Genomic DNA, 24,757 nt, shown 5'->3' with positions numbered 1-24,757 from the left:
TGGGATATGCAGGAAGGTCAAGTGTGGGGTGCTGCCCTGGGGCCCCTCTCCTCGGCCTGTGTGTTCAACAGGTGCACTGGGCTCCCTGTCTTGGCCAGACAGCTCTGAGAGCCGGGTTCTGGGGGTGCCTGAACAGTGTGTGGATCCTGCCTGCCTGTGATGAGGCCACAGCTGTTCCCACACCTACCCCTGCTCACACCCAAGAAGGGGGCTGCCATCATCACTGTGGAGGCCAGGGTGGGAGGGCCCTCTGGACCATGTGGTCCCACCCCATTGCAGCACAGAGAGGGGATCTGAGACCCAGAGGCTGGAAGTGATTTGCTGCAAGTCACACAGCAAGAAGTGGGTCAATCACCAGGCTTCTGGTTTGGAGCACTCCCGGGGGTCTCCTCTCACCCCTCATCCTGGGCTCTGCCCTCTCCAGGCTCTGTGTGCCATCCTCACCACCTCTACCGTGTCCTCACTCACCCACATGGCTACACTCTCACGCATGTTTCCCTCACATCTGGCCATCCTCTTAGGCCAGGCCAAGGCTTCGCTCTGGAGAGAAATTAAATGGCGTTGTCAGATGAGGAAGGAGCAGAACCTGCCAGTCCCATGACCTCCCGACAGGCCCTCCGCACACACTCAGCCCACTCTCTCCAGCCCCGCACAGGCCCTTCGGCTCGCACATCTCTTCCTTACTCCTGCTAGCAAGCAAAGATGCCTGCAGGTGCTCTCGTTTGGGGATGGGGATGTAGTAGGGGGACAGTACCTGGTAGATAGAGCTGAACAACTTTATGCAGAAAGTTTGGAGTGAGGGGGACCCCATGATGGAATACAAGGCGTGAGCCAGAAGCCTAATTCTATTGCTTAGAAGCTGTGTGGCTTTAGGCAAGTGACTTAACCCCTCTGAGTTTCAATCTGCTTATTAATAAAACAGGTATGAACAGTGCCTTGCTCAGTGGTCCCCAAACTTGGCTACATTTTTGGAATCTCTTGGGGATCTTTAAAAAATGCTGATGCCTGGCTCCCAGCTTCTGACCTGATGTCACTGCCCTGAGGGCAACCTGTGTGTGGGGATTTTAAAAAGCTCCCTGGGTGATGCTAATGTGCAGCAAGGTTTGGGAACCACTGTCCCAGGGTTTGTTGGGGGTTAAAGGAAGAATGCGGATACGTGGAGAGTACTCACTAATGGAGGCGATTATTTCAGTGTTCATCTCCCTGCCTCTCACTCCATTTAATGTGGGGTCTGCGGGACTGAGGTTTTCATATTTGTACCCCAGTGGGTTTGCCCTGAGCGCTGACCCTGAGGGGGCTATTGGCGGCCTGTCTTTACCCCGAAAAGCCCCTCCCTAGGGCAGGCCTCAGTCTGTCCTACAGGCCCCAGGGTCCTGATTAGGCTGGGCTTGACCGCGCAGGGGGCAGGCCTCTGCCTGGTCTCCACCTGGTGCCTCTGGGAATGGAAATGCTGGTTCCCACAAAGGCTTCTGGGAGACAGAGGCCTAAGATGCCTGGGTGCGGTGCACACACTCCGTCTGGATTCAGTGGCCTGACCTGGGGATCCGGGGAGGGTGTTGGTGGGGGCAGAGGCGTGGGAGAGGCTGCTTCGTTGAAGCTCTCCACTCTGCTCCTTGGTACTGTCTGAGGCCCTGCAAACCTGAGCAGAGTCTGTGAGGGAAGACACATTTCCCCAGATTCCTCAGCTGTCCTGACAGGAAGTTGTGCATCACTGGGCTGACAGGAAGGAAATGGCTCTGCTGTTTGGAAAGAAATAGAGAATTCTGACTGGGGCTGAGGGAAAAGGTGTCTGCTTGGAGAAGCCATTTTGTCCCGATATGAGGACCCTTTGTCTCCGCAGGCAGTTGCTCCCTGTTTATTTTCCTTTGAATGACAAGGATTGGCTTCAGTTAATGAGGAGCGGTGAGAGGAAAGTGAGAAGGGGCCTGTGAGATTTCGGGACATGGAAGCCTTCGCAGGAAACCTGGCCCTCTGCTTGTAATCAGCACCTTTCTTTCCCAGCTCCCTGCATTGGGGACTGTAAGGTGACAAAGGATTTTGTGATCTCACACACCGCTTTTTCCTCCATCCACCAACCATACCTTTGCAAATGCCTTTGATTTCTATTTCTTTTTGCCACCCCAAAAACACAGTGGATCTTTTAATAGCACAAGGCCTTTTGAATCTCTAACCAATCAGTCTCCAAATCCTATCCAAAGTGCACTTAGAATAGACATTTTTAATAAAATATATTGCTTTTAAGCCAGTGTAAACCTGTGAAATTTGTACATTTCTTTTAGAGCATCTCTACAAATTTTACAATATTGAAATCACCACCCAGTGACCTTTTAGGAAATACTAGATAAATTGCAAGAGACAAATAGACAAACCAAACGGAGTAAGTACAATTTCCAGTGCCTTTCCTGCTAGGTTCCCAGTCTGAGTCTTAGAAATCCCTGACTCCCTGTGCCCCTCCCCTCAGCTCTGTGACCTAGCCCCTGCCCTGCAGGCCTCTCTGCCCACCCTACCCCTGGCAAGGAGCTAGTAGCTGGGGTGTCCTCTGAGAGCCATTTGGAGCTCTGAGAAGCAGCTCTGCTATGTGGCTCCCAGCACCTTGTTCCGTCTGTGTTTGTCTCTGCGCTCCATCATTCAAAACACTTCCACCAGTGGCCAGGGCCCCCAGAAGGGCTCTTGGGGGTGGCTGAGGGCTGCTTTGGAAAGGCTCAGATGCTCTGTGGCTGAGTCTGCCCCAGGGAAGTGGCAGAGGGTCCTCAGCCTTGTCGAGTGAGAGCTGAGTGGGGGTCTGAGTCCAGCAACCCTCCCTGTGGAGCACTCTCTGTGCCTGGGCCAAACCTTCGCCAGCCAGGTGTGGATTACCCACTTTGTGGATTGCCTGTGGTGTCTTTTTCAAACCCAAGTCATGTTCGTCCCTGCTGCTGTCTCATTGTGTGGGGACCTTTCCTCCCTACCAGCTGGTGGTGCTCAGGGGATGTAAACCACGTTTCATATCTTGTTTGTGTTTTGTACAGGGAAACAGAATTTGGAAGACAGATGCTCTCTAAAATCACATTACCAGAGCCCCCAAAGGGTCTCCTGGAGGCTCAGTGCTCCTTTGGGCTATGGGATCTGTTCCCCTTCTGGTGTGGGTACCCGGAGCCTTGGAGCAGTTAAGGGGGTGGAGGGGACACAACCGCGCTCTGCTTCCTGAGGTCTGAGGATCGCAGGTCACTCGAAGGTGGTGGGCACGTGGTTATGCACTCATTTCATGGATAAGTGAACTCAGTCACCAGCTCAGCTGCTTTGCCTTCACTACACAGCGACCTGTATCAGCACCACAACTGGAGTGTTACTTGGGTCGCCTGTATCTCAGTTGCTGTTTTTCCCATGGAGTGACCCGACTGCCCTCCAACATGGGGAGGGAGGGAGAGCAGAAGGCAGATCAGTGGTTCGAGATGTCCTGAGTGCCACTGGCCTTTCTGTGGGTAAAGCAGCTTCAGGAGAAACAAGGTACCGTCAAAGCTGCCTGGGCTTCATTCACTCCTTAATTTGATAATTAATTCCACAAACATTAATGGAGTTTTTCTCACATTCCAGGCACTATGCAAGGTGCTGGGGGTGGGGGAGAAACAGAAAGATGACAAAGCCTTGGTTCCCACACTCAAAGAGCTCACAGCCTGGTAAGCAGATGCCTAATGCACTTAGAATTATCTCCCGAAAAGGACTGAAGGGACACGGTGGAGGAAGTGCAGAGGCGGAGACAGCTCTGGAGGGTAGGGTGGTGGGAGTGGTGAGAGCGGAGCTGGTTCTCAAGGTTGACTGGGAACGGGAAAGGCTAAGGCGGGGAGGGGAGGTCGTTCCTGGCACAGCAAGCACATGGAAAGGTTGAGGAAAGCGAAAGCTTAGTGCATTTTGACGGAGTGTGAGCAACTCAGTATGGCTGGAATTTATGGTGTGAGTATGAGATATGGGGCTATAGAGGCAGGCAGGGGTCAGATCATGCCTTGCTTAGGGGGCCTGCCTTCATCCCAGAGGCTGTGGAGAGCCGCAGAAGGGATTTAAGGAGTGGGATGGCACGATTTGTGTCTTAAATTACTTGCTATGGAATCTACATGGCGTAGCAGAAGGACCCCTGGAATAGGGGAAGGAGCTAGGCTCTAGCTCTAGGTTCTAGATCTGGATCTAGCAAATGGGTGACTTTGGCCAAGTTGAGGCCTCAGTGTCCTGGCCTGTAAGATGTGAAGACTCTAAGGTCTGTCTTAGCCCTGACGTTCTCCACACCTGTGGCCACATTCCTGTTTGGCCCCCACACTCTCTGTTCTGTACTTGTCCATCCACCTTTGGTCGCCTGACCCCTGTCACCTGGCTGTCCCACCGTGGTCAGCAGTTGGTGGCAGCTGGAGGGAGAGGGGCAAGTCCTCCAGGAAGCATGTGCACTCCTGCCCTCGTAGTTCACAGCCTGCCTGGCCTCTCCTCTTCCAGTCCTGCAAGAGCGCCTTCCTCCCCTCTGACCTCAGCACACCTGGCTTCCCACAGCACACAGCCCTGGCTGGGCCCAGCTGTGTCTCTTCAGTGAGACAGTTCACCCCCTTGGGCCAAAATCCCCATCCACCTGGCCCCCACATGACAAGAGGCAGCTGCTTCGGGGTTGCCACCTGGTAGCCCGTGACATCTGTGAGATGTCTGTGCATTTGGCCGGCACGAGCTTTTTCCTTTGCTCTGACCCAAGCTTTGATAGCTCAGTGTGTCATCATCGGCAGTGGATGCCTGGGAGCCCCAGACTGGCTCTTCCTGCCCAGGGATCCCCAGAGCCACTTCTGCAGGACGCCTTGAAACAGCTGTGGGTGGAAAGCCAGGCTTTCCCCCATAAGCATCACTTGTTCTGCCACCTTCCCAGCTTCTGTGCTCCCGGGTCCAGAGCTCCTCCGGGGTGAGGAACTGGGAGGAGGGGTTGGCTGTTTTCCTAGGTCTTGGATCACAGCTGTTACATGTAAAGGCTTAAATAGGCCTGGCGCAGTGGCTCACGCCTGTAATACCAGCACTTTGGGAGGCCGAGGCAGGCAGATCACGAGGTCAGGAGATTGAGACCATCCTGGCCAACATGGTCAAACTCTGTCTCTACTAAAATACAAAAAACAAAAACAAAAACAAACAAACAAAAAACACTAGCTGGGCATGGTGGTGGCGTGTGCCTGTAGTCCAGCTACTCAGGAGGCGGAGGCAGGCGAATCGCTTGAATCTGGGCGGCGGAGGTTGCAGTGAGTCGAGATCATGCCACTGCACTCCAGCTTAGCAACAGAGCAAGACTGTCTCAAAAAAAGAAAAAAAGGGGGGCTTAAATAAGGGGTTCTAAGCAAATAAGTATCTGCTTAGTCAGTGGAACGAGGAAATGAAAGTTGCTGGAGTTCTTCCCCCCGTTGGAAGTGTTGTTCCCCACCTGGGTGATGGGGTCTGCAGGGAAGTGGTTTTGCGCGATTCTCCTCTTCTTGGGAATAGGCCATGGGATAGCATCCCTTCATTCACTCATCAAGTATTTATGGAGTGCCTACTGTGTGACAAGTCCTGTGTGAGGTGATGGAGCAGAGAGACAGAAAGGACCCAGACTGTGCCATGAAGCAGCCCCGAGCCTGGAGAGGGGCCACTCAGAGGGAGCCCGGGGCGGCAGCTCTCGGGCTCCAGCCGAGTTTCCTTCAGACCTAGCCCTTTTAGCTGACAATCTTAAAGCCTGGTCCTGGAAAACAGGAATAGTGCAAGAGGGATGAAATGTGGGTGAGGAGAGTGAGACGAGGGTGGAGGTAGGAAAGAGCGATGGAACAAAAGATGCAGCAAACTTTCCCATGAGAGAAACACTCCAGAAAGCACCCCAGTTCCCAGCTGAGACTCCCAGCCACAGTCAGCAAGAACCCACAGGAGGGGAGGCTGTGTCCCCGCTCAGCTCTGCCCTGGCAAGCGGGGTCGGAGACAGGGCATTCCCTGTGGGGTCTCAGTCTCTCCATCTGTAAAATGAGGCTTTGGACTAGGGGAGCTCAGAGATCTGTTTAGAACTAATATTCTGTAACCGGTGCAGGGCAAAACAGATGAGGGCAGGAGCCCAAATTAAGGCCAGTCGAGTACCAGATGGGGTGTTCCTCCGGCTCCTCCTATCACAACAGCGAGAGGGACTGTGGGAGTCCTACCATCTCCTCGCTTATACGAGGTACCTTCTGGCTGCTCTTCTGGCTGCTCAACACTCAAAGAAGGAAAGTACTGGGTGTCCTTGTTTGCATATTTTTCTGGTGTGGACGCATTCTTCTTGGAGTCTCTTGACAGTAGGGCCACTTGAAACGCCCAAGGTAAGGGCTGCTCTGCCTGGCAGACATGCGTTGGGTGCCTTTGGCTCCTCCTTGGCAAGTCTGCCTCCAGATGCCCTCAGATCCTGTCCCTGTGCCTGGCCATGGGGCTGTCTGACCACTGATGCCAGAGGGTCACATTCTAAAGAGCTCTCATGCAGGTCACACTCATCAGTCTATACTGGAAATGTTTTGGCAACCCCGTGTTAGAAGAGTGGGGTTTCCCTAACTGTATGGCTTTGGGTAATTGCTTAAATCCTCCGAGCCTTAGTTTTTCCAGCCGTGGGTTAGGAGTAGCTCTCTCTACTTCCCAGCGTCAAATAGGAAACTGTGCAAGAAAATGCTTAGTAGAACAGGAAAGCCCTAAACTGACATCCAGGACACAGTGTCTCAGTAGCAAATATCTTCTGATATTCAGCCTTCTGCATGGTTACAGCCTCCTCTGTGCCGAGAGATTCAAGTCACCAAGGGTTAAAGCAAGTTAGGCACATGGCCGTGATTGTCCATAATTGATGAAATAAACCTTAAAGGAGTGACATATAATTAATTGCAATTAATCCAGGCACTGTGACACCACCTGGCTAAAAATAGTGTCTACTAATAATTGCTTTGATCTAGCAGAATGGTGCCTGCCCATGAGCCTGGCAAAGTGTCTGCTGATGGAGACCCTGCACCCCACCCTCCTGCTACACAGAGTGGGTGCGGAAGCTGGAGGCATGAGGGCAGAGGGTGGGAAGGGGGCCCCACTTCTCTCAGACCCCGTGGCAGCAAATGCTACATATACGGGGTGATCATATGATTCATTGTCTAAACTGGGACACTTTCGAGATTATTATATTAATGATTACCATTCATAGTAATAATTATGCCAGATAACAGGCATACACTGGACTCTCCTGGGTAAACCCGAATGTATCGCCACCCTATGCATAGGCTGTTTTAAGCCCTTGGGAACCCTCGACTGGGAGAGTGTTTTCACGTTCATTATCTGCTCTTCCTCACAACAACGCTGGAAGGAAGAAAGGATTTTTAGTCTCATTGAATAGATGTTAAAGATGGTGATGGTGTCAAATGGTCCAGCTCTAGTCTTTGGCCTGGTTTCCTTGGTGGCTGACCCCATGCAGGTAGAGGACAGCTGGTCAGGACTGGGAGTTCTGTGGATGTGGAAACAAGTGCAGCTCAGGGGCAAAGAAGTAGCAGATCTGGCTTCAGTGGAGCAGGAACAAGCAACCTCCTCCCTGAAGAGCTCAGGGCATAGGTCTCAGCGGGGACTGTGCTGCGGTCTTCACCGATCCTGGGCTTGGAATCAGAAGCTGTGTGTTTCAAGTCTGGCTCCCACACTTCCAGCTGTGTGATCTTGGCAAATTGTATAATCATTCCATGCCTCAGTTTCTCATTTGTCAAGTGGGGACAGTTCCTTCCTGTGAGGATTAAATGAGAGCTTATGTGAAGATGGATGGGTAGACTCAGAGCCTGTCATGTAACAGGTACTCAGTAAGTCCTCGTAGAGTTTGAATCTGAAGAGAGTTCCTAGAGGCAACACCTATAGGGGAACCATGGAGATCCTTCTGCCTTGAAATGGCTCTAACTTGAACCAATTAGGGTGGAATGAACTCCTGCCTTGAGATGGGGCTGTCTCACGTTCTTGGAGAAAGAAATGGAGGAAATAAATCCATGGAGGAATTGGGAGATTCCCTGAACCCCCTAGACCATGGATAGTCTACTTGTTAGACTCTCCTGCATGCCCCATGATAGGAGGACCAGCACCCAAGGAGTCTTTGCATTTTGCAGTTTCCTTGAAGCCCTGTACAGGCCGGTGGCCCACGTTGGTGTGTGGCTTCCAGCCTTCCTCCAGGCTCTCAGGCTCTCAGATGAGTATGCTTGGACATGGGCAGGCAGCAGGGCTCGTGTGGTGCCCCATTGCTGGAATTCATGGCACCTCAAAGTAAAAGGTAGGCAGGTCGGCAACAGTTTGGTGCCAGAGAGCTAATGAGAGAGAGAAAGAATTATAAAAGTACCATGTTTGGTCTATTAATAGCCTGTGTTTGGTCTCCACCACTTCTATCAACATCGTCCATCACATCCAAACAATTGAAAAACCTGTGCCAAATGGTTAGGAAACTCACGGCTGTGCTGTTTCTAAAAAACAGCATTTCTACTTCTTATGCCACACTGAGATGCCAATAGTTCCATGCCAACTGGTTATTTTTCCAGACCATTTCCCTTTATTTATGTTTAAGCTTTTGTATTGTTAAGCCAAAAGAAGATAGAGAACCTGGAGTAGATAATTGTTATTTCTCCCGATTTGTCCTTGAATGAGGCATGGAGGAAACGTTCACTCCCCAAACCTGAATTGAGGAGCTGCGGAGGGGTGGAGAGAGGACTGAGACAGGGGCCTGTCCCTTTCGGACAGTGTTCAAGCTGGTGGATGGGCAGAGTGAGGATGTGGCAGAACCCTAGCCCCACCCTTGGAAGGCTTAGGGCATTATCAGCCCTTTCTGTTACTGGTATGTGGCCTTGGGTCGTCCAGAGCCCCTCTCCCGGCCTTAATTTGCTTGCCTGTAGGACTGGGGAGTCAGACTTGATGGCTTAGAAGGCCTCTTCCAGCTAAGTCGAGTGTTGGGTGGAGGACTCACTGTCTCACGTTTGTTGGCAAGGCTGTAGGTGTGGAAGTGGAAGGAAGGTGATGCTACCCTCAGAGTGCTGGCAACTCCAGGAAGCCTGGAAGCATGGCTGGGAAACACGGACGCGGCTGTTCTTTATCTGGGAAACTCCAGAACAGCCTCCAGAGATGTCTGTGGAGCCGCAGGCGGTTGTTTTTCTCACCATATGTGATTTCTGGGTGTCTTAAAAATTTTCGTTTGGCCCAAACATTGTCGGGGTTGGGGGATGATTTTGTCCTGTGTGGGGATGGAAATGGGTTTTTGCCTCTGAGCTTCAGGTGGGGAGTGGTGGTTTTCTCCATTTTGGAATTCTCTGACGAAGTTGGAAGGTTCAGCTGGGGCCCTAGTATTGCAGCAGCCTCTGGTGCAAACAGAGGCAAGGGCTGGAGGGAGGAAAGGGCTAATTGGAGGGGTGATAAGGCTGAGAGACCCAGGGTGGGGAATCATCTGTAGGCCTTGCTTTGTGTCTTTAAAAAAACCCACATACTTCTCTGTGGCTATCAGGTGATGCAAATCAACATTATTTCAAGTTATAGCTATCTGAAGTGAATGTACCAGTTCCTTGTAACTAGCTGACCACAGCTCCTGCAGAGAATCTGGGAATCTGTTGTGCGTCTGGTCAGCGATGGCTGGGGCAGGATGGGGAAAGGGAAGCCCAGGCCTGGGACAAGCCCAGCTAGGCTGGTTTGGTTCTAGTCAGCAACCCAGTCTAGCAGGGAGCCCACAGCTTTCTGCAGAGCAAAGTCATTTCCTGCTGTTGTATTCATTTGGGGGGCCAGATAGGTTTTACTAAGAGAAGACAAAACTACTTCAAAGCAAGCCATCCAGAAAGTACATTTATTTGTTTCAAATATTCTAGAACATTTAAGAAAATGGGGATTCCTGCAATCTGGATGAAATATGGGGGCCAGATCCTTGGCAGGTGGAGCAGTAAATATTTGCTAGGTGAACCCCTCATGGTGATAGCAAATTGAGCAGCATTCTGGGAGGCTCTGGGAGGGTGAATCAAGGTTAAGTGTTTCACTGTAACTCTGTACACCCCAGATGCCAGGACAGATTGGGGTGCTGGGACTAGGGACCTTCAGTGTGCTGTGCAGTTCTCCTGAGATAAAGGTATGGTGTCAGAACCTTCAGAACCTGATGCACAGTGGCAGGTATCCATTCATCAGAGCCGGAGGAGGCTGTAGGGACTTCTTGACACCGCAAGAATAACGTAATTGCTAACTGGCCAAGAGCACTCACTTTCCACAAGCAGAGGAGGCTAAAAGCTAATCAGGGGCCCACTTTTTATTGGAGAAGGAAACAGTGACTAGGTGACAGGCTTGGAGTTGACTTCCAGGATAGGGATACAGGCTTTTGGAGAACAGATGAATTCAGGGACTTGTTGTTATATTTCCATTAGCAGGAAAAGCAGGGTGGGCTGGGCTGCCTGCTCCTGTGACCATAGGCCGGGAGACCCAACACCTGGGTTCTAAAGTTTTCTCCAACACAGGATGCTGTATGATGGGGGCAAGGCAGCCTCAGTGTTCTCGTGGAGAATGAGGGTTGGGGAACAAGCGGATCTCCTGGTGTTCTGTACGTTAATGAGTGTGTGTCCCAGGGAGAGGCTCACTTGTCAAAGACATTGACATAGACATCATGATGCTAAAGTCAAAGCAGGACTTCACAGAGGCATTTGTTTCACTGGGACCAAGCACTGCAGGCAGATCTTTGAACAAGAGCCATCCAGAATAGAATCTCTCCAGGGCTACATTGAGAGGAAGTGAGTTTCCAGTCCCTGGAGATAATCAAGCAGAGACTGGATGGCCGTGTGCCAGGAATCTTAGAGAAGAGACTCATGGGCACTGAACTAGATGGCTTCTAAGCTCCATTGCTTAGGGAGCTTAGAAGGGCTATGATGGCAACCCCAGCCTCCTGGCTCGTTTTTTTCTGCCCCAGAGCAGCAATTCTCATTTCTGGCCCGCACATTAGATTCACTGAGATCTTTTTTTAAAAGTTAGTGCCGAGACCTCACTTGCAGAGATTACGATTTAATTGCTCTGGGGTAGTGCCAAGCCCCTCAGTTCTACAAGGACCTGGGCTATTGGTGTGCTTCATGGGCTTCCATCCCACCTCCATCCTACTTGTAGGGGTGGGGAGTTACAAACCCTTCTGCTCCCATTCTGCCTCTGTATGGAGCTCGAAGGTTTAAATCTGTATTTGCCGTTCCATATTCATTCACGCAACAAACATTTGTTAAGTGCTTGCTTTGTGTCTGTAAGAATCCTAGGTGGGCCAGCTTTTGGCTACCTTAGGAGCAGCAAGGACCAAACTGCCTTTAAAAAGGCCTCATCGGTCAGGAGATTGAGACCATCCTGGCTAACCCGGTCAAACCCCGTCTCTACTAAAAAATACAAAAAACTAGCCGGGCGAGGTGGCGGGCGCCCATACAGCTACTCGGGAGGCTGAGGCAGGAGAATGGCATAAACCCGGGAGGCGGAGCTTGCAGTGAGCTGAGATTCGGCCACTGCACTCCAGCCTGGGCCACAGAGCGAGATTCCGTCTCAAAAAAAAAAAAAGGCCTCATCATGTATGTTTCCACCTCCTGCACGTAGCACAGTGCCTGGCACACGGAAACATGTAATAAAAATGTTTGATTGAATCGCGTGGAACCTTTGCCAATATTGTAAGTGGGGCAGGAAAATAAATTATAAGCAAGCACGCAGCAGAGAATTCATGATATGCCAGTTCCCCTCTGCCCAGACCTTATACAGGAAACTGTCTCCTTAATTGGAATTATGTTTGTGGCCTGAAGGGGGTGACCCGTCTGGCTTGATATTTTGGGAGTGTGGTCTCCTAAATAACCTTTTTCTGCCTTCCTTGGGGCATCGCACAGCGGGAGAGCCAGGGCCTGGGGAGGATCATTTTCTCTTAATTGATGTCCTGGTCGTCATGCTGGCTTCACTAAACATTAGCAGGCCACCCTCTGCTCAGACCTGAATGCCCTTGTTATTAACTGCATGATGTCCCTCAGACATCAGGTTCCATCTCTTTCTGGGAGTGACAACTTAGAGGTCCAGGGAAATGCCCCAGGGACAACTTGACTTTATGAGTTTTGTGTCGAGACCACTGGCTTCCTTCACTCCACATGTATTATCTGCCTAGTGTCCCCGTGGCCAGGCCCAGTCTGCAGAGACGGTGCAGACTCCAAACCCTGACCTCAGTCTGTTCACTGTCTATCACACCACTAAAGCCATACAACTGGGGGCTTCTTCAGAGAGCAGGTGGGACTGGTGAGGGCAGGGCCTGCAAGGGTGATGTTCCGGCAATTGCCATCCTGTCTTCGTGAGGTTCCCTCTGGATCAGTGGTGAGAGCACAGGTTTGAATCTGGCCCCCACCTCTTCCTCATCCAGGGACAGTGGGAATGTGACCCTTTCCAGGCTTCAGATCCCTCATCTCTAGAATGGGGCCATGGGTTGTTCTGAGGACCTAAGGAAGTTAGCACAGTGCCTGGCCTGTGGTAAGTGAATAATAATTGTTAGCTGTTACTTTCATCACCTCTCTTTAGTTCTGATGAATTTGGAAATTCAGGATGGAAGTGTCTACCTGCTTGACATATCTCAAAAATTTTGCTCCCTTCATTCAAATATTCAACGTTCAACTAATATTTATTGACTTACTATGTGCCAGTGTTCTAGGCATGGGGCTGTAGGAGTGAACAAATGCAATGTAAAAATTCCCCGCCCTCTGGGCTGACAGTCTGGTGGGGGTGAGAGAACAACATCAATGGGAAAATGGGGTCAGATGGTGAAAGGTGCCCTGGTCACCCCAGCTGGGCAGTGCTGAAGGGGGCACCAGGCATGGCCAGCCTCAGGGAGGGTGTGGGGCCCAGGGCAGACTAGCGGGGTTCCTGGTGCTGAGGTTACCCTGTGTATTAGTATTAAATTAGTATTAGTAAATTAGTATTAAATTAGTATTAAAGCAGGTAATGGCTCCCAGCTTCGATGGTGGGTATATGGACCCCGTTCAGGGATGGGGGCTGAGGAGGGTACAGGAGGACTGAGGACAGGACTCCGAGGAGCCACCTGCTCTCAGGTCTGGATCAGACCCCACTTCCTGATGCGGGTCAGCTGGCTCATGATGCCTGGCCGGCTCCTGGGACTGAGAGGAGAGTGTGGATGGTCTCATCTCAGCTTTCCACCCGCTGGGGATCCACCTCAAGCATCCCCTGGTTGTGGGGTTGGGGTGTGGGCCCAGAACAGAAGCTTCATGTAAGAAGGTGACGGGGCTGGAGAAAAGGTGGCAGTGAGGTTTAGCCCCATCTCCAGCCCCTGGGACCTGTGGTAAAGACGTCCTCACCCACATAGTGGGCTCAGGCAGGCAGGAAAGTTTCCTGGAGCTTGGCAACTAGTATCCATGCTTGAGCTCTGCCGTGGAGAGCGCTGGTCACTCGAGCACAAAGGAACCACTTGTAGGTCTTCTCCCTCAGTCTGGGCTTCCTGCCCATTCCTGGCTGTCCTAGCCTGATGTGTCCTCCAGGGTCCCCTGACCTGACCCTTGGCCCATCTCTTCTTGACCTTGCACTGTGGGCAGGACGGAGAGGCCAGGGAGAGAGTCCAAGAGGGAGAGGATGGGATGTCAAGGTAACGGGGTGATGATTGTGCAGAGGGCAGCCCTTGGGATGAGCTCCTGGGAGCTCTTGGATGGCATTCAGGCTCAGTGGGTTGGGGTTGGAGGGGGTGGGGAATCCCTGGCATTTGGCAAGTGTCCAGCACAGTGCCTGGGCATGGTAAGTGCTCAGTGAATATATGTCATATGACTGCACGAGTGAATGAATGTTTGGCTATGCAGATTGTAAGTGTCTTTCTGAAATGCCTCGGGGATATCTTTATAAATTGTTGCAGCCATAAAATGCTGATATTGGGGGTGCAGCGAGCAGCTCCAGACTGAGGATCAGCTGCATTTACCTGCACTGACATCTGCATGGCAAGAGAAGAGGTGTTTGGCTACAAGAGAATGCATGCTTCTCTTTGTGTGAAAACAGAATGAGATTTTTCGTATGCATAATCTTATCTCATCCCCTAACAGCTGTGAGAAAAGTAAGGGTAGTTCTGGTTTGCAGAGAAGAAACCAGAGGCCCAGAGAGGTTAAAGGACTGATCCAATGTCACACAGCTAGTTAGTAGCAAAGACATGACTTTAACCTCTGGCCTTTTGGTTTCAAATCCTATGTTATTTAGAAAGAGACAATGAACATCTTCGTTAGCCCTCATGACTAAAAATAGGAAGCTTGCCGTGTTGTGTTTGAGGAGAAGATGGTGTGAGTGGGTTTTGTGGCTGACCATTTCACACCCAGCATTTCATCATCTACAAAATGCCTAGTAAAAGAAAACTCTTAAAAAAAAAAAAAAAGGAATGAGTGTTGGATATGTCCCTGTGACCTGTTTGTCATGGCATGTGTGCCTGGCGTCTTGGTCATCAGGCTTAACTGAACTTTGGAGATGGTTCTGTCCAAGAGTCTCATTTTACTGGGGGGCTGAGGCTTAGGAGAAGGAAGCAACTTGTTCAGGCCAGGCGTTTGCTACGGAGGAGGCTGAGACCCCTGCGCCCTTGGATCCATTCCCTGGGCCTCTCTTCCAGAGCTCTCTTGGCTAGCAAGCATCAGGGTCTTGGCCCTTCTCCCTTCTCAGGCTGGTCAGAGGTCCAGCTGCCCTCTGGAGTCCCCAGAGTCTCCCTTCCCACTGTGACAGCATCGGCTGTCTCTCCTGGTCTCAGGTTGGACAGTCCTGGGAGGCAGAGGGTCTGAGTGACTTCATTCTGTCACTTCATTCATTAGTAACTGAAACAGGATTCTGTTAGCTGACTTCTGGTAGCAGCCAGGCTGGGAAGCCGCTCTGAGGATGCTGGGAGGACCAACAGCTGCAATTATTATTATTATTATTATTATTTTTGAGACAGAGTCTTGCTCTGTCACCCAGGCTGGAGTACAGTGGCATGATCTTGGCTCACTGCCGAGAACTTCTATCTCCCGGGTTCAAGTCATTCTCCTGCCTCAGCCTCCTGAGAAGCTGAGACTACAGGCATGCGCCACCACGCCCAGTTAATTTTTGTATTTTTAGTAGAGATGGGGGTTTCACCATGATGGCCAGGCTGGACTTGAACTCCCGGCCTCAAGTGATCCACCTGCCTTGGCCTCCCAAAGTGTTGGACTTACAGGCGTAAGCCAACACACCTGGGCTTGCAATTAAATTAGGGTGCTCCACCTGGAAGGAGGAGGCTGTGCTAAGATAGGAGCTGAGGATGATGGGTAAGAATGAAAGATCCCACCGGACGTGGTGGCTCATGCCTATAATCCCAGCACTTTGGGAGGCCAAGACTGGTGGATCATGATGTCAAGAGATCGAGACCATCCTGGCTAACATGGTGAAACCCCGTCTCTACTAAAAATACAACTGGGCATGGTGGCATGTGCTTGTAATCCCAGCTACTCGGGAAGCTGAGGCAGGAGAATCGCTTGAACCCGGGAGGCGGAGGTTGTAGCGAGCCGAGATTGTATCACTGCACTCCAGCCTGGCGATGGAGCAAGACTCTGTCTCAAAAAAAAAAAAAAAAAAAAAAAGAATGAAAGATCTCAAGAACTGGGCAGCATGAGATTGAGGAAGGAAGAAGGCCAGGGCTTGGTGCTGATGTGGAGGGAAAGGAGCCTCAGGTCTCCCTGGAGAACAGCGACTAGTGATGCGGTCTTCCCTGCCAGCAGAAGAGGGGCTGGTTTAATTTGCATAGCATTAATTAACAAGAGTATCTAATTAGGACAACCATTACAGAACCACAGTCATAAGCCGATGTTGAATATCAATCAATTTTGGACTTCTCCATGAAATTGAAGGAAAAGTTGACCTTATTAGATAGAAAAGATTTCTAAATCAATTATTTCCCAGACTGAATGCACAAAACATAGTGATGTCAGACAGGCACATCAGACCTTAATTCAGTAAATACAAACTTCAGATGCTGTCACCTTTTCCCTTTGGGGGTTTCAGCCAGTGACAGAAATCATGAATGGACCACATGTGTGTATAAGCACACACACGCATACAGCCATACACATACACTCTTTGTGGGTAGCAACTTGGTTGGGGAAGGAGCCTGTGCATCATTATCTGAATTAAGCTAATATTTCATTTTGGTTCAGTGCCCCTCCAGGACTCTGTCTGTAAGCATAGCTTTCTCTTTTTTGCGATGTTCCAAACAATAAAACACATTTAGAACTTCAAAGTCTCTGGGAAGGATCTACCATAATCATTACAGTTCTGGCCTGTTTTTGGAAGCTACAAGGCAGGCCAGGAGAGCAATTTCTGTGGCTGGCTCAGAAGCTGGGGAACACAATCCATCACCCTCTGCACAGCCTCAGGGGAGGAAAGGCTGGAGCAGCTCTAAGAAGCCTCACTGCAGATATTGGAGGGCCAGCAAGGCGTGGCCGCAGGAGCAGGTGGGGTGCTGGGGCACAGGCAGGGTATGGAACCTGGAGGCAGACAGATCTGGTTGTAAAACCTGGCTTCTGCAAATCCTGGCTTTGCCATGGTGAGCCCTGCCCTTGGACAAGTTACTTAACTTCTGAGAGCTTCCGTTTTCTCCTCTGTAAGAGTGGGTTGATGATGCCGTCCTTGCATGGTAGGCCCCTGTAAACGTGCTTTATTACAGATTATTGTCATCAATGAGAAATCACAGATCTGTGAAGGGCTGCCTTGTGGCCTGGAGCAGAACAGGGACCACATGGATGGAGGCAGCTCTTAGGAATTCTGTTGACGTATTTTCAGTCTTTTTCTACAAGAAAAAAAGCTTAAAAACTAAATAATTGGAAATATACTACATATCGTGTTGGGATCTGAGTTTTTCACTTAATATTCTATCATCAGCCATTCTCCATGTCTTCAGATATTCTCTGCAGAAGTGTTTTTTAGTGACTGCATAGTGTTCCATCACTGCCTGATCTCAAATCTACTTAACCACTTGAACATTTGTGGGCATTTAGGAATAAATGGTTTTTAAAATGACTCTCATGTAATGAGATATAATTCCTGAGTATTCCTGTGTGTTAAGGATTGTTACTTGACGTTGAAAAGTTCTGAGTCATGGGGCAGAAGGGTTGACCAGTTGACCACTGGATTCCCTCTGTTCTGCTAGTGCCTTATTGGCCCTCAGATGGGAGTGAGTAGGGGCAATGGGTGTGGCAGGTACCCCATCCTGGGGTGTATGGCAGCCCTGTGTCACTGCTGTTCCCCAAGGAACCATATCAATTTCAAGCTTCATTGATGTTCAGGCAGCAAAGAGAAGATGCTAATTCAACATTTTACCAAATAGAAAACATTCCTACTTCAGCCAGACTTCTTTGACATGTTTTCCAGCTATTAAAAGTGGTTGGTTAATTTTTTTTATTGACTTGATGGAGAATGCAAAGAAATCTGTAAGATATTGAGAGTCCCTGTTGATCCAGCACACAGCTTGGTCATCCCGCAGATGGGGCTGGAGCTGGCCAGGGAGGTTGTACTGGTCAAAACCAAGAAGCAGGTGGGAGTTGCCTGTTCATGTAAAGGTTTTGAGCTTTAGGACAAAAGGAAGAGGCTCAAAGGAGAGAGACAGCATCTGGCCCATTTCCCTTCACTGCTTCCTTTAAAATGATGGAAATAGACTTGGATTCTGATGTCAGTTCATTTCTGCCAAAAGAAATAAATAAGAGGCTGAAATGTACAACTGATCCCAAATCCTTCCCGGGGAGGTGTGATGCTCCCAGATGCTTTCAGACCCTTTTGAAAAGCAAGTTATGGTCATTTCTGGCTGGAAAACATTGTGAGCTGTCCCCAGTTGATTCGTGCAGGGAGGTTTGTCTTACCCTAATACAGTCTGAGTGTTCCTGAATTCACCGTTTGCTCTTTTCAGCTCCATTTGGGTCTTGTGGTTGGGTAGCGTTTCAGGCATCAGGCAGTGCTTGTGAAGATCAGAACGTTTTTGAGGGCCAGCACTGTGTTCTGTCCTTCTCTGTGTTTACATTGGACCAGAACAGCATCAACCCTCCTTAGGCCCCCATACATGTGTGCTGAGTAAATGATTGCAGGCTGCTCTTCATGGAACCGTGGAACATGAAGAGGCTAAAAGAAGACTTGCTTATGTGTAGATCATCTTATGTATAGCAAATAATGGAGATCTTTTCCCATAGTTGGACGACCCCATACAATGTAGAAAGTCAGAGTTAGTGAATAAGCCAGATCAGAAGCTTCTGGTGTGTATCACTGTGTATATAGAATCTAGCACACGGGTGGATATCTAGCAAGTGCCCAGCAAATGAGAAGTGGTTGAAATTGTTGTGAAAGAGTGAATGAATGAGTTACTTTATTAGTTTTCTTTATATCTCCAGTGGGCCTCAAGAACTGTACCAATGAAATGAATGGGGAGATTAATAGACATCAGGGAGAGCGCTTTCATTCTGTTTCAGCCCACAGAGGGTGGCCGAGAGCATGGACCTGGGCACTTGGAAGTCCTGGGTTCGAGTCCCAAGCCCTCCTCTCATTCTTGTGGTTGCCATATTGGACATACCGCCTCACTCCACAGATCTCAGCTGCCGTCACATCCGCCTCTGAAAGCTGCCTCTGACCCATCCCTCGAGCTCCCCTAGCTCTACTGTAGGTCTCACTCTGCCAGCTGATCATACTCTCCCTTACCTTGTTGTCTTAAGGTGTCCTTTAGGTCTATTTAAATGAATGCTTCCCATGTTTCTACATTGTTTCCCACTGGAGAGTGTGCCTGAGGGCTTGTGGGCGTGCTCTGTACTGCGAGTCAGAGGCCTTGGCTTTGAATTCTGGCACAAGCCACCCACCCCTCTGGGCCTCAGCCTGTAATATCTATAAGGTAAAAGGCCGAGGGCTGTTGTGAGGAAGGATGAGAACATATACGTGAAACCACCTTGTAAACTGTAAGGTGCCTTCCAGAAATTGGGCATCATTCTTCTAATGACCAACTCCCTGAGGACAGGGGCTGTTTCTTTTGTGGCGTGCACCACTCCGGACCAAGTGCAGGGCCGCCACACCCACACACAGTCGCTGCTTGGAAATGCTTCCTGGATCTCATCCGCTGCCTTTGCTCAGGGCTGTGTTCCCACCTCCCTTTGGAACTGGGAGCTATCTCTACTTACAGCTTTGAAATGCCCAGAGGTGCACCAAATTCCAACCCAGACACCCTGATTTGTAGAGGATGCAAAGTAAATGATAAGGGTAGTTAAGACTTACTTGGCCAGGCACTGTTTTGGGCACTTTAGGTAAATTAACTCCTTTATTTTCACAACAGCCCTGTGAGGTAGGCCCAAATATTATCCCCATCTGACACAGGAGGCACGCTGGTGCAGAGAGGTGGAGTGGGCGTTCTAAGGTCATGTAGCCCTAAGTGGCTGTTGCAGGACTGGGACCCAGCAGTGTGGCCCCAGAGGTCATGTTCTTAACCACACCCCTCAGATTCTCTAAGCTGCCCTGGGGCTGAAAGGCTGCGGTGGAGAACACAGGGTTCACCTCCTCCACCTAATCCCTAGCAGGAGGGACTCTCAGGGTCCTTCTCCTGCCAGGACCCCTCTCTGCTCCTGTGCTCACCCACTTCTTTCTCCAGTAGCTCCTCTGCCGTCCCTGCCTCCTCCCCTGCCCTTGGCCTAAGCCAGGAGATGAGAGCAGCTGCCAGGACACTCAGATTCATTCCTGAAAGAATTCTGCCTCCGAAATCCTCTGGTTTGGGTTTAAGAGAAAACAGAGGCCCAAGCTGGCGTAATATTGATGCCCAAACCATGTAATAGCGGCACAAAAAAGAACGATGTTCATATGACTTACGAGCATGGAAGTACAAATTCTAAATAACACATCAGCAAACTGAATCTAGCCATGTATAACAAACATAATACATCATGCCCAAGTAGGGTTCATCCCAGGAATGCAAATATGACTTAGCCCAAGAAAACAGAGGCTCAGAGGGGGCAGCTGCTGAAACAGAGCCAGCCCAGGCACAGCCCAAGGCTTTTGTGTGGCTCAGGCTGACTTTGTGCTACACCTGCTCCTAGGAGGGGCTGGTAACAGTCCCTCCTGTGTCCCCACCCCTTCTCTTTTACACAGCCGCAGAATAAAGTGAGATGCTCCTTTCCCTGCACTCCCTAATTCTCTCTCTCCATTGTTCCTGCAGGACTCCATGTTTTCGTTGGCCCTGAAATGCCTTATCAGTCTGTCCACCATCATCCTTTTGGGCTTGATCATCGCCTACCACACACGTGAAGTCCAGGTAGGTGCGCCCGCCTCACCCCTTCATGCAGCGGCTGATCCTTTGGCCTTGCTCTGAGTCCAGCCCATCCCCACCCCCAAAACCCACTCCCCGAGCAGCTACTCGGGTGATTTGACAAGACGGTGCCCAAGATCTTGGCTCTTCTCTTCTGGTTTGGACCCAAATGGGAGAGGAAACTGCGAGGCTGCCCTATGGCTTTCGAATAACTGTTAAGTTGTCTTCGAAGTGGGGATCCCAGAGACAAGTGTAGGGCTTCATGCTGAGCGAGGTTGCTGTATTCGGGACCCTCACTGAGCACCATCGGGCCGGGAGAGCCCCTGATGCACTGCTCTGCCTTTTCTGTCTCTTGTTGGATCGTTTCTGAACTTGGGCCACTGAGTTGATCCCCTCAGTGAGGCAGACCTGCCTTGCGTACCCCCACATATGCTGCACCGAACTCCACCAAGGAGTCTGCTTTTTGTGAATGATGTGGGCTTCACCCTTGTGGGTGCCAGGCTGGGGGTGTCATTTTCTAGAAAGAATAAGAGACTGCTGTGGCCGAGAAGGCCCCTGTTTCTTGCTGCCCAGGAGTGACTTGGTACCCAGAGAAACACTGGCTGGGCCTCCAGGGTGCACTTCCAGTTTGGCTGACATAGGGAGGATGGTTCAACTTGGGCCAGGAGGATGAGACAGGAGGGAACAGATCTGAGGCATCTTCTGGTGACGAGCCTCCCCCAGCCCCCGGCCCTTCAGGCTGACCTGCACTGCTGTGGACCTGAACAGTTCTAAACTATCCAGATGTTTTTCCTCATGTGCATGTGAATCTGGAAACCATCCCGGTCCTTTGGCTGGAGGAGCACAGATAGATTCACATCTGGGCAGCATGCGAGAGACTGACGAAGACCAGAGCTCAGAGTCAGAAAAACTGGGGCCAAGGCTCGGCCATGACCTTTTTTCTCGGAGTGTCTTTGGCCAGCCCTGTGACCTTCCTGGGTCTCGATCTTCTCATCTAGAACATGGGGCCTTTATTCCAGCTCTGCTGAGCTGTTGTGAGGATGGGATGAGGAGTGCATGGGAGAGTGCTTTGTGAAGCGCTGTTTAACAACACTGTTCGAATCCAGTCCCTTTTGTTACTCTGCATTTTCAGGGTGGAGCTGCTGTGTGGATGCAGGTGGGCATGCCTCCTCCTCCTGGAGAGCCTTGGCTTTTTGTCTAAAGGTCAGGGGTCACTGCAGTTGACTGGGACATGGAAGCCTCAGCTCCAGGCCACCTTGGCAGGGCTGCATTCCGTCGATGACTAGAGGATACTGACCTGGATGCTGGGACTCTTCAGCCTCTAAAGGGTTGCACGTGCCTGGACAGGGGCTGTGCTTGTGCCAGATGCCACTAAGCAGCTTCCTTCATGGAGTCTGAATTGGACTAAGTGATGGACTCAGACATTGTCCAGTCAGCCCCAGAAAGGAGCCAGGAGTACAGGCAGGGAGGAACAGGGCCACGGAACCAAGATAGGACAGAAGTTGACAGTCTGGGCTCCGGGCCTGGTTCCACCCCACCCAAAGCCAGCTCTGGGACCCAGGCAGTCCCTCAGGGTCCATGTCCTCATCTGTAGGGAGACTGTATTACTTATGTGTCACCCTGACCTGTGTGGGGAGGTGTCACACACACCAAAGAAAAAAGGCAGAATCATAAAACTCAGTTATGACCCAGGCTTGAGGAAGGGGAAGAAGAGGAGCTGTTCTTAGCCTCAACCCCACACTATGTTGGTGCTAAGCCTGACTACTTCCTCTTTCTGCTCCAGGCATTGGTGTGGGTAGAGCCGGGTGTCCCTCCCTCTGATGCTCCTGAGGTCCTTGTTCCCAGTCCAGGGCCTGCAGCCCTAGCTCTTGGCCTGTTCTGGTCCAGCTGCCGCTTGACTCAGTTCTGGCCTGGTGGCAGGGTCATGTTGCTGACAGCCCAGAACCTGGCTGGGCACCCATTGTCCCATGTCCAGCTCATGGCCAATCTCTGTTTCAGCCCTAATCATGGGCAGGAGATGATGCTATTGGGGGTCATTCATTTTGGCCTGACACAATTTGGAGAAACAAAGTAAAATCAGTTGTGTTGAATCCTGACACTGGGGCTCAGTTTCCCCATCTGAAGTATGGGAACCACATCAGCCACTTTGCTGAACTCTTGTAGGGATTGGGAACAGTGTAGAGTACAGAGTGGGCTTTCACAGAGTGGAAACTTTGGTTCCTTTCCTGTGACCTTTGTCCCACTGCTTCTAGCTGGGCCTTGTCACTTACCAGCTGGGTCCACCAGGTGGTCACTACCATGACTGCCTGGTACTGGCAGGTGGCTGGGCTTCCTCCTGCTCCTGTACAGGTACAGCCCTGCCTGTACCCTGAGCTCCTGCTACCCAGCCCCTTATCCTCCCTGCAGCCTCCATCACTTGAGGAAAGTCACCAACACCGGCTTCCTCTGTGCCTCTTACCTTTCCAGTAAAGTTCTTTCTGTGCCCAGCTGGACCTTCTCTTGCCAGAGGGAAATGGGAACAGTTTGGGGCCAGAGAGTCAGCAGGAGGGAGGCTCCTACAGAATGCCCTTGGATATACCTCACTGGGCCATATTGCAGTTTTCTGTTAGGTGTCTTTCTCCCCAACCTCAGGGGCAATTATCTTTGCATTAATCTTTACATTTCCAGAGACCTATAGTGTCTGACAAAGAGCAAGCATTTGTAGCACGTTCTTTGAATGGAAAGCGTGCTGAGTTCAAGGTAACTATTTTCCAAAGCTGGTGATACCATGACTTAGCTTTTTGGTCTTGGACCTCAGTTTCCTCATCTGTTATTTAGCCCCCCAATCTTGTAATTCTCTGGTTTAGGTCTGGCTGCTCAGCCAGCTGCGGAACCTACTTCCTGCAAGTGGAGGAAGGAGTTATCCCAAGTGTGACTGATGAAGTTATGCAGAGGGGAGTGCTTAGCAAGCACCTTCCACAGGGAAAGGCCAGCTGCTGCCCATCCGTTGTGAAGCAGGCAGGGCAGGGAGTGGCTGCTACATCTCCCCTTGGGGTGATTCAAGACCTTTGCTAGGAATCTGCTCACAACTTTCCTCATCCACAATGGTTCCTGGTCACATGGCTAAATTTTAGCAGGGACCAGATGACCATGTCCCCGTCTTCCCTAACCTTGCCCCAAAAGCTCACACCCAGGCCCCAGGCCCTGCCCAGCACAAACGTGAGACTGGGGGAGTACCTTTTAGAACAATATTCTTATTTGTTCATTTAGATGGCTTGAGTTTTTCAGGAAGAAGAATTCTGCAACATTGTTGGGTAGCTGTCATCCAAACTGGGTAATTTATAAGGAACATAAATATATTTCTTACAATTCTGGAGGTTGGGAAGTCCAGGATTAGGGTGCCGGCAGCTTCAGTTGTCTGGTGAGGGCTGCTGTCTGCTTCCAAGATGGCGCCGCATTGCTGTGTCCTCAGGCGGGGAAGGCAGGAGGCCCGGGGACTGAACACTGCATAGGGCCTCTTTGATACGGGCCTTAATCCCATTCACAAGGCAGGAGCCCTCGTGGCCTCAACACCTCTGAAAGGCCCCATCTCTTAGCACTGCCACATTGGCAACACCTGAATTTTGGAGGGGACACGTTTAAACTGTAGTGCCCACCTAGTGCAGGAACCCCAGGGCCTCTGTGTGTGCTGCTGTGGCAGAGCTGCCAGCCCCCTGGGAGAGGCTGCCCTACCAATGTCTTTAGAAAGCCTGCCCTTCTGCCAAGGTGAGGCAGCCTCCTTGGAACTTGCCCCCAGGCCTGGTTCTGCTTCTGGAGGAGGGAAAAGAAGGGGCTGTGTTTCCCGCGTGGTAGCCTCCATTGTTTGAAGATGGCACCCCACCCCATCTCTCCTCAGTCTTCTTCTCTGTTGGCGTTTTGGAGCACAGACCTTCAAAGACTCAGGCACCTCTTTTCCTCAGGCCAGTGTGTCTGGGAGAGAAATTAAAATACAAGAATCAATGCATTTTGTTTATTTACCAAAATTCTGACTGAAAATTGTGCTCTCCCTTAGAGAGTCCATTTACTTCTGTGGTTTAGCTCTTACCAACAGCTCTCAGACCATGCTAACCCCCTCCCCAGGCTGCAAACTCACATTTTAGATGCCACCTGTCCCGACCTGCAGGACAGTCGAACGGGCCCTGGAAGGGGGAGTGGGAATGGAGGAGACAAGAAAACACAAGAAATGGAGACAAGACAAACAGCCTGATCAAGTCTCGTTTATTGAGTATAGGGTCATGCCTTATATAGGCTGGCAGGGGAAGAGGTTGGGCCAGGGCGGTGATAGGGGCCGGATCTTCTCAAATTACAATCGCGCATGCGCCGTGGGTTTGTACTTTTCCCGGGCGCGGGATCGCACCTGCGCCCTGGGCTGCATATCTTCCTGGGCGGGAAAATGTTTGCGCGCGCGCGGGAAAGGTTGGCGCGCGCGGGAAAGGTTGGCGCGCGGGAACAGTTTTGGCGCGCGCGGGAGAAACTTAGGCGCGCGCGGGA

The 24,757-nt window shown here is 50.9% G+C and overlaps 1 protein-coding gene across 5 annotated transcripts in view; it reads left to right on the top strand.

The window, feature by feature from the left end:
• Positions 1-24,757, top strand: part of KCNN3 (potassium calcium-activated channel subfamily N member 3) — a 210,214-nt gene that overhangs the window by 71,732 nt on the left and 113,725 nt on the right. For all 5 annotated transcript variants that reach the window (XM_017867697.1, XM_017867698.1, XM_017867696.1 and 2 more), the window contains exon 2: positions 20,159-20,254. In XM_017867697.1, coding sequence (XP_017723186.1) covers positions 20,159-20,254 — 96 coding nt within the window. The remainder of the gene's footprint in view (positions 1-20,158; positions 20,255-24,757) is intronic.

Source organism: Rhinopithecus bieti, unplaced genomic scaffold (assembly GCF_001698545.2).
Source record: "Rhinopithecus bieti isolate Rb0 unplaced genomic scaffold, ASM169854v2 scaffold_4129, whole genome shotgun sequence".
Classification (NCBI taxonomy): Eukaryota; Metazoa; Chordata; class Mammalia; order Primates; family Cercopithecidae; genus Rhinopithecus; species Rhinopithecus bieti.
This window is presented reverse-complemented; position numbering and strand designations above follow the sequence as displayed.